Source organism: Glandiceps talaboti, chromosome 6, assembly GCF_964340395.1.
Source record: "Glandiceps talaboti chromosome 6, keGlaTala1.1, whole genome shotgun sequence".
Classification (NCBI taxonomy): Eukaryota; Metazoa; Hemichordata; class Enteropneusta; family Spengelidae; genus Glandiceps; species Glandiceps talaboti.
The window spans coordinates 19488092-19498733 of record NC_135554.1 but is presented as its reverse complement, the minus strand read 5'-3'; the positions used below and the strand labels follow the sequence as shown (position 1 = coordinate 19498733).

Sequence of the window (10642 nt, the reverse complement as noted above, 5' to 3'; positions counted from 1 at the left end):
ATATTAATAAATAAACCCTTGATCTATAACCCGTCCAGTAAAAATAATTCTACACGATTTCTTGTGATGTTTATATGAATCCCATGTTAAAGGAACGGATACTGTGTCATTCTGATAAATAATTTTGATATTTCAATGGTCTTACAGAGTGACAATACGGGAAGAGAAGTTTTATTATGATACAAAAAGAGCTGATGTCAAACGAACTAAATTAAAAGAGAGACATGGTATTAAATTAAATTTATGATGTTGAGCGAAACTGTTCTCAAACACATATGCTTCAAGAAGTGTGTACTTAAGGTATCATATACTCTCATAATTGACACGATGAACCTTCCCTCGTAAATATTAAAACCAACTACACGTATTTCAAAGCTTGCACGACTTTGATTCCGTGGAGACTAATGTTCACGCCATGCATGCATACATACATACATACATACATACATACATACATACATACATACATACATACATACATACATACATACATACATACATACATACATACATACATACATACATACATATATTCTTAATAGGTACCCACAGAAGTCACTAACCAATTAACACACATAGTGCGATCTCTCTATAAAACAATCTGTCATAATAAAAATAGAATTTAGGATGCAAAATTGATTTTAAAAATGAATTCTAATGTTAACTTTCTTGAGTTCAGTGTTAAAACTTGATTGAAAAGTTCTGAATTTTCAGACAAATCGCATACTTCTTTTGATTGAGAAAAGTGGGCGTTTTTCTATACCGCCAAGATTAAACTAGTCGGCAATGAAAGTAACAAACGAAATTAAACAAAACGAAACATGTAATATCGGATCATTTAATTTCACAACTACGCCTACGACTACAGTGTTACTCCAATTTCATTGATATATTTCCTGAAGTGCCATTTTGAGCATATACCATAATATTTTTATACTACTTTGGCCTGTGTTGCATTATTGATGTTATAAGTAAGAACATTCCATTTTTTTGCAAGGGGTGTATATTATATATCGTAGGTTACACGAGAGGGAATGTTAATATTTGCATTCTGTTGACTTTATCTTGGCTATACATTGTATCATCATCGATTGCATATTATCTAAAACTATAATTGCGTCAAATTATTCTCGAATTTAATCACATGGACACGCTTGGCCGCACAGTATTCATAGTGATGTACCCCTATATCCGAGTGAAATGCACTCTTCTTGATAAGCCAATCATGCAGTAATAAGGAAGTTGAGCAGTGATCGAATTCGATATTTTAGTGTGCCACGTTGTATCATACAAGTTGTTCACTCTACAACGAGTCTCGTCAAAGTTAAGTTGTCCCACAAGTGAGGTTTCACAACTCGTTGGGTAAGTAATATTATTTATTTCGATGTCTGCCTGCCCCTCTAACCACCTAATTTTCTTTGACTTATCAAATTTGTAGAAATACCCTTGTACCTTATAGTCTTCACTTCCAAAATTGGTCCACCAGGGACTATAACTGGAAGGTTCTGACGAGAGTGGTGGTGGGCATTTAGATGGACCTCGTGGAGTTCTTATTTTATATGTAGGTTTTCAAAGTCTAACATGATTGATATTACCGTAACAACACTTTGTGGTAAGTCGTTCCATAATGTCATGGCGTCCGGAAAGAAGGATTGAATAACGGGAGTTGATGTGTAGTGGTACTTTTTCAAATTCTCCGTTGTGAGTTTTCTAACTCTCGTGATTTTGAGCTTTTTATAATTTTCTAGGTTATTTTGTCGTGTGGGACTTTGCGAAAGATTGTAAAATGTTGAGTTTTTTTCTTCTGACTTTGACGATGCTTCATTCTAATTTCTCTAGTTTGTCCCATAATGTTCTTCATTTTGCGCAATGCATTGCTTCATATAGTCAGAGATAAAATACTTGTCTTCGACCAAACCTATTAGTAAATATTTTTTTTCATATATTAATTTGAAGGACTTCGAAACCAAGATGAGGTACAAGTGGTCAAAAACCGTCTGTGTAGTGGCTATATTGCTGAGTCTCCTCCGTCAGTCAAGTAAGTACACAAACTTTGTTTCTCTTATCAGAATAAAATAACTCTCGTTTATCACAAAAATGAGGTAGGGAATGTTATTGAACTTAAGTCAGTATGAAAATATTTGTTATCAACGCAAGCACCCTTCAGCAACTAACGGCAATGCTTTCATAAGGGAATGCTTTGTGGTTGTGTCGAGTTGTCTGTCTGTCTGTCTGTCTGTCTGGCTATATGTATGTATGTATGTATGTATGTATGTCTGTCTGTCTGTCTATCTGTCTGTCGGTCGGTCTGACTCACTGTCTGACTCACTGTCTGCTTGTCTGTCTGTCTATCTGCCTGTCTTTGTTATCATTTTTTCCTTCCTTAAAATATTGAAATTAGCGGCATGAATAGTCTAAATAGCGTTTGGTTAGTTTATCTAATGATGACAAATGCTCCCACATTAAAATAGTTTAATCCACATCTCCACTCTCTGACGGCTAATGAAACACTTAACACTTAACAACAACAACAACAACAACAACAACAACAATAATAATAATAATAATAATAATAATAATAATAATAATAATAATAATAATAATAATAACAACAACAACAACAACAATAATAATAATAATAATAATAATAATAATTATTATTATTATTATTATAATCAGTTGTTTCAAAAACCAAAATTTCAAATAAGAATGGTAATATTTACTGTACCCATATGTATCCACTATTTTCAAGTAGAGTGGGTATATTCTCTATTTTAGTGTTTCATAGATGAATGGGTGGGTGTGTGGGTGGGTGGATGGATGGTACCGGATGGATGGATGGGTGGGTGGGTGGGTGGGTGGGGGGTGGGTGGGTGGGTGGGGGGTGGATGGGTGGGTGGATGGATGGATGGATGGATGGATGGATGGATTGATGGGTGGATGGGTGGATAGATAGATAGATAGATAGATAGATAGATAGATAGATGGATGGATGGATGGATGGATGGATGGATGGATGGATGGATGGATGGATGGATGGATGGATGGATGGATAGATAGATAGATAGATAGATAGATAGATAGATAGATAGATAGATAGATAGATAGATAGATAGATAGATAGATAGATCTCGCCTTATTTGTCAAGAACTAGTATAGTGTCAGAAGAACTAAAGACTTTAGTGTTTTCAAAGATGCGTGTCTAGTCGTCGTTGATAAATATACATGTATCGTAAACACAACATCTAATCTTATAATTAATGTTAGTTGTCCAGCGCTAGTATACCAACAGAGGACATTTCGTAGCTGATATAACATTTTACACAATGTCATATCAACCGAGACGGTCTTCTAAGGAAGTGGGAATGTTGAATCTTATTAAAAGTCATTGAAACAAGGCTAATATTACTGTATGACAAGGAAGTAGCCATTAATAGATGTGACTTGGTGTCAACTTTCAATAACAAGTAAAACAGTGTTTCGTATATGTTGACGCCTTGTGATAAAATTGTCGTAGACCATTGTCCTCACCTATGCGCTAGACTTTCAGACTTTCCCCCATGTACTTTTCAAACAATGAGGAAACAGTTTTATTTACACAGATACAAGTACAACGAACGTAAACTCAATACTTGTAATTATTAATGTACAGAAACAACTTAACGCAAAACTTTGATATACATTATGATATCGTTCTTATAAATCTTGTCGGTGTAGTTTTTAATTTCAATGATAATTAACATACTGACATATTTGTTGCCCTTTATACGGAAGGCATTCAGATGACATCCGGTTAGAAAGCATGTTACAATATCATTTTTGACCAAAACACTCAACGATTCGCACACAAATACAAAAGGGAAGAGATTGTCTGCTTACTGAATACTCAAAATATACTTCACCGTAGGCTAGTAGACGTCCATTACCCCCGAGGGCTGACTAAATTGCCAAGGGGGGCAGAACTTTGTCTTGGTGCAATCATGCATTTAAAATTAAGGAAAGTGCTAATTTACATAAATTTGCAATTTACATAATACATATTTTAGCATACACAATTAAATATCATATGTAAGGTCAGAAAAAATAACAAATGCTTGTCAACGGGTAACCTAACCCATCACATTGGGTAAGTAGGTCGATTTCATTTTTTCACAATGCTTGACAAGGATAAAACAAACCATATAATGATAGTAAAATATTTCAGGCCGAGTTCAGTCATCTTGATACTATCTCATACAATTTGTCTGCATAGCTACAGTTAGGAAATGTACACAATTTACGGTTAAACAAATGGTGTAGTTTCTCTCACCCTCTCTTCTCAAAAAATGTTACATGTAAGCCCCGCCAATTGAAACTCAAGCATTATTTTAGCCACCCCTTCTGTCACCTACACTACATTGGAGATATAAAATCATATGGTACAATGGTGCATTGGAAGGAGACAACTCCAAAGGTGAAAAATAAATTGAAAATAAGACAGTGTAGGAGGCCGTTTAGTGGCATAAAAAATCACCATAGACATTATAAAATACCAGAATTGAAACAATTATGCTATGCATTGCATATTATCTGGAAGTGTATTTTGTTGTGGCAAAGCTGAAAGATATTATGCGGATGTGCACATGGTAAATGATTTCTCCTGAAGTTTAATTTCGTTCCAAAAATACCGAATAAAGAGCAAAACATTTCAAGACTTTCAGACTTTTGATGACACAATGGTCGTAAACTTTTGTTCAATTCTTTTTAGTGCACAGTGGATATTTAATCTCAATTCATGCTTGTATGCCAAGTAAACCACTGTATAAGATATTATATGATTTGGAATAGACTCAAATGTATATTGTTACATGTACTATTCAGAAAATATAAAGAAATATCCTTAATTTTGAAAAAGAAAATGCGAAGCCCACATGAGGATATATTGCCCATCACCAATAAAAATATATGGGTAGGTTGAATAGCTTTTTCATTTTTTCTGGCCTAATGTCGTATCTTTCAAAGTACATGTAGTTGCCGAAAAGATGTCACATTCAAAGTAAAAAAAATGGATGGTGCTTTCTCAAATAAGTAACACAACAAAATAATCATTTTCTTTATCCAACTCCCAAAACTGTTATGGCCTCGTTTATGTCGGAACCCAAGGTGAACTCAGTGAAGTTTGGATTTTTATGTCGAAGGGACACCTCTAGATCTGTTTACAAATTCAGGGCCATTCTTTCCATAGCAAATTGTCACTTCAAAATGAATTGCGGAATAACACTAGTGACAGTATGCAATGAGATGATTATATCAAACAACATTTTAACCAAAGACAACGTCGAACACAATTTTTGAAAGAAATATCTTCAAATAGTGGATCTTAAACTGCGTACCTAGTTTAATAGTTTTTCAGGGCCACCAAATATTCCAAGAAGAGATCTGCCGTTTTATCAGCATGAAATGTTTTAATATAAGGAACAAGATGTAAATGAGATCGAGCGCATCTTCGGAGTCACTGCATGCAGCATAGTAGGCAACCTCACGTTGAACGACTTTTCCGTCTTTTTTTTCACTCGCGGACATTATAATTGCGACTTGCTATCTTCAAATGAAGGAGACTTTCAAGACTACTATTACTCGCAGAAAATGGACAGTGCATGTGCGCACTTCTGTACTTTCTCGCGCAAAGAATTTTTAATTTGCTGCAAAAAGTTACAATTTTTAACTGGACACTTTCGAAGTCAAAGTTAAGCCAGCGTACAATAGCGATATAAGATACATATTAGCCATGAGTGAGTGTACAGTCACTTTAGTGAACTATCCATTGAAATCGCGCATGCTAGGAATCGTCACGTAAATAACGATTTTAATAGCATCGCTATATATTCAAAAAATAGCTTTTTTTCTTTCTCTTTTCCAAAATCTCAGGGGGCAGCTGCCCCCTTGCCCCCCCCCCAGGCTACGGCACTGTTTAGCTACTATATCCCGAAGCTGGGCATGCGCACGAAATATAAAAACAAACTGGTGAAGAAATCTGTGACGATAAGATTATGGTTTTGCAAGCCCGCTGGCAGGAAAGAGAACAATCATGTCGAACATCACTTAAAAGCCATATAAACATGTAGATTATTAATTGTTATGGCCCAGATATGGACCGAGATTGTGCCCGTAAGCCGTAAAGGTCTTATCATATACCTCTTGAAGCGCTAAAATACATTTGCAATCAATAATTTTGAAGTTTTTAGAGACAGGGACATCACAAAGAAAACAAATTGGCGTTCGTTATTAATCTCAACAAATGTCGAGGCCTGATCACATGTATGGCCTGGCGGATTGATTAGCGTACACATGCCCAGGATGCCAACAATTTTTTGCAACGCGCAACGGGAAAGAAAGTAGTCCAAAATTCCCGCAATTGACCTTATTTGTGCACAGTTTGCCTGTCCATGATACAGAAAATTACTGTCCGGGCAGATCTCGCGATTTCTCCATAGCAATACACAGAGACGTGATTATAGGTATATGATAATTGAAAGTACTACAATGTATAATTCTTTCGAAGAGTTTGATCACTACATTCTGTCTGTATAATACCCAAATGCTGAGGTTTTATGAGGTAGTATAGTATAACTGTCTTGGTGTAACAGTAAGTTGTATAATCTTCGTTTTGAACATGTAATATTTAAGGATTTCATAATGTTTGAACAATGTTGGTCTATTAAACCAAAACATGTACTCTACTTTGAAATATTGTTACATCTTATTCTAAACACATTGAAATACCTTATGAGATTGCCCAGAGCACTTTGATTGATGGCGTATGTCATTGGTTATGATGACAAATATTTGATAATTTCCAGCTGCAACTGTCTCTGTCGTTCGATTGGCGAATGGAGAGTCACCTGACAGAGGACGCGTTGAAGTTTTGGTCCATGGAGAATGGGGAACTGTATGCGACGACACATTTGACGACAATGCCGCTCTGGTAGTATGCCGACAGCTTGGATACAGGTACGACCCTCTATCGCAATCTTCTCAAAAATTACAAAGTTCATAGTCGTTAATACGTGTATATCGGATTGTTAAAGTATTAAAATGCAGTTTTATCTCCTCGAATATAAAGTTCACAACTTTTCCACAAAGAAAGCAAATGTTAAAAATAATGAAGAAAACGTTTTCTGATTTAAGTGCTATTTCCACCTTTCAAAAATGAGTTATGTTATAGCCTTGTTTAGTAATAACATTGTAAACTGAATATGTATACTGTGAAATGGTTAGATCGCTGTGAGAAGTATGTCATGAATTTGTAATTACCGTGTTTGGGTTCAGATATGGCGCTGTTTAAGATCTTATTGTTGTAATCTAAATTATTGTCTTGACACCCATGTTATGATCAGCTATTGCAATAATACGATTTTCTCTAACTGGGTGTTTGGTGACATGTATAAACAGCGCCATGTCTGAACCTAAACACAGTAATTACAAATTCATGACAAATATGTGACCTTATTTGTGACTTGATCTTGAATATTTAATGAGCACTATCATATATTATAGGTATCGAGGAGAGTCAAAACTAACAAGCAGTCTGATTCAAATCCAAACTTTCTGTGGCGTAAATATGATTTCCAGTAAAAAAAATGTTACTTTATTAATTTCAGTAATGGAAGAGCTGATTTTCATTCGAAGTATGGAGAAGGGAGCGGTCGAATTTGGTTGGACGATGTCTCTTGCACAGGAAGTGAATTGTCAGTTTTATCGTGTGAACACAGCGAATATGGTGTGAACAACTGCGCACATTACGAAGATGTAGGTGTTACATGTACCGGCACACAGAGTAAGAACTATGATATACTCTCATATTCGTAATTCCTTTGCTCATATCAGATTTACAAGAAATTAATGTTTCAAGTAATTTCAAATGTATAAATCAAAACTGTATATTATATATTTAAATCACAGTTGCTATAGAAGTATAAATTCCATTTTCCATCTAAGTCAATGACTTTCATATGTAATAACTATCATTATTACAAATTAATATCAATTACACTGCTAGATGATGGTGATATCCGTATACGAGCCGGAGGTGTCATTGGTAGAGGCCGGGTAGAAGTGTTTCATGGTGGTAACTGGGGAACTGTGTGCAATGATAATTTCAATGAAAAGGAGGCTTCTGTAGTTTGTCGGCAACTCGGCTTAAGGTATTTCATTGTATTTTTCTTTGTTTCTAATTTTGGAATTACATGTCTGTACCTATTTGGGTTAGTCTGAGATAATAAGCTATTCAATCTCGATTCATGAAAAGTCTTTCATATACAGCATATGTAGACTTGTCTCTCTTATTTGAATTCTGCTTTCGTCAACCGACCATTTCTTTTCTTACGGTTATCCAAAAACAATAACTAAAATTTAAGCTCAATATTATGTTTACTACAAATGAAGACATACCTCACAATATGCATTACTCATTGTTGTCCGATATATCATTTTCCTAAAAGTGAATAAAGGACATATAAAATTTAAGACTATGAAGACATTTGTGAATGTCCCCCTAAACGCAAAGACGTTGAACAATAGCATGGTTTCACATGTAATCCTCTTCGAAGCTTCTTTGTAAACCATAGCATTACTTAGGTTGCCGTGGCTTCGAAGGTCAAATATATCTTCTTCGAAGGCCATTAGGAGTAGTAAATAATATATTTTTAAAGCCCAGTTTCTATCCATTATATACTTACGTTCCATTTCAATGTCACTGGCGCAGGTTTGGAAGAGTTGTGTCTTCACCTTTACCTGGCAGTGGTTCAATTTGGCTAGACGATGTCCAATGTACCGGGACTGAAACCAGATTAGCACAATGTCGTCACAGAGGATGGTCGGAACATAACTGTGTTCATTCTGAAGATGTGGTGGTTAGTTGCACACAAGGTTCGTAGTGTTTAGTATCTCAGTGAAAATACAATGACTTTGTCCAAACTCAAACCATTAAGATGTTCTGAGGTCAAACCACTTTATTTTTTCCTTCAATGTTGGAAAATGATTCTGACGAAGCATATAACAACGATGTTTGCTTAAAATGTATTTTCTTGTAGCCTGAATTCTTTAATCAACTGGTCATAATTACCAACACAATAATGCTTAAGACAACAAAAGTTGCCGTTGTGCACTATATAATGCACATTATAAGGTTTGTGCAAACTGCTTATGGTACAAATGGAAAGATTCGAAAGTAAAATTTCCATTATACTATGTTGTTTACTCTCACACTGTTCAATAGTTTTTCGAAATTACGATAAACAAATCAACAGTGACTGTTGTGAACAATAGTGTGTACATACGAAAAATTGCGTTTGACTTTAAATCAAAAGATATATAAAGATGTATTTAGAAAACATTTGGCTTTATCACAAGGTTATTGATTTCATATTAAGGAAGTTTATGTTATATAGTATTTTGTGCTTGCCTGTCTATCTACCTATCTGTCTATTTATCTGTCTGTCTGTCTGTCTGTCTGTCTGTCTGTCTGTCTGTCTGACTGTCTGTCTGTCTGTCTGTCTGTCTGTCTTTCTATCTATCTATCTATCTATCTATCTATCTATCTATCTATCTATCTATCTATCTATCTATCTGTATGTATGTATGTCTGTCTGTCTGTCTGTCTGTCTGCCTATCTATAAAATATCTAAAAATCTATTATCAATATTAGTAACATTTGATGCATACCATTACGAAAATAGCGAGCTCAGCTGCTCAGGACTGATAACATGTTGGTAAGCATGCAATGAATACTGATTAATCGTTTGCTTAATAATGATTTTTTAATTAGGCAACATGATAAGAATGTATGCTTTAAAAGCTATATACGTTTGCACATACATATAATAAAATCATACTTGTTCTACCAGTCTAGTTGGTAATTGTGTAATTAGCCATTTGCATGATAAATGGATTTTGTGCAACACATCTTAAGAATGTATGCTTCAAATTTAATATTTAATGCATTTATTATAATAAGCATTTGTGTCCTATGAAGATTATTGTGAGAATAACAAGGTACTGTCTTCATTTCGTCACACTTCAGCATAGCTGAGGTTTCATATACAGGCAGTATGTTAAGGAACAATAACTTCTTTTTTGCCATTAGGGAAGGCAATTAGTTTATATTTTGTTGTTTTTGAACTTAGTCTTTTTGCATCACAGTGTCATGCAGTATGTGGAGACAAGCTGGATATACCTCGAATGGATATTATACAATTGATCCCGATGGCTATAACGGTGATAACAGTTTCACGGTCTACTGTGACATGACAACCAGGAATGGTGGGTATCATATTATCTGGCAAGTTATATTAATTAGAAGTTCACAAAAATCAAGTTAGGTAAATCAATAGCTGTTGAATATATTTGTGCGTATGTATGTTCTTGAAATGTGCTTATGTATGCCTTCTGTTATGCAATAATTTGTCGTTCATATTCCTTCACTTCAAATAATTGTCTGTCATCGTCTAAATGAGACACATAATTTGGATGCACACTTATCAAACTTTTGGACGGTGTAGTAAATTTGTCCATTTCCGTTTATTTTTATAATGATAATAAGGGATAGTTCAATGAAAACTCATCTGCATTCTATATACCTCTATCTTGAGGTTGGCAATCGTTG

At 34.9% G+C, this 10642-nt stretch overlaps 1 protein-coding gene across 1 annotated transcript in view; it reads left to right on the top strand.

Annotated features, from left to right (window-relative positions):
- The first annotated feature begins 1226 nt into the window (after nt 1-1226).
- Nucleotides 1227-10642, top strand: part of LOC144436216 (scavenger receptor cysteine-rich domain-containing protein DMBT1-like) — a 31020-nt gene continuing 21604 nt past the window's right edge. Inside the window, exons 1-7 of the mRNA XM_078124945.1 lie at nt 1227-1362; nt 1957-2038; nt 6840-6990; nt 7641-7816; nt 8039-8183; nt 8744-8907; nt 10180-10299. Coding sequence (XP_077981071.1) covers nt 1972-2038; nt 6840-6990; nt 7641-7816; nt 8039-8183; nt 8744-8907; nt 10180-10299 — 823 coding nt within the window. The 5' untranslated portion in view covers nt 1227-1362; nt 1957-1971. The remainder of the gene's footprint in view (nt 1363-1956; nt 2039-6839; nt 6991-7640; nt 7817-8038; nt 8184-8743; nt 8908-10179; nt 10300-10642) is intronic.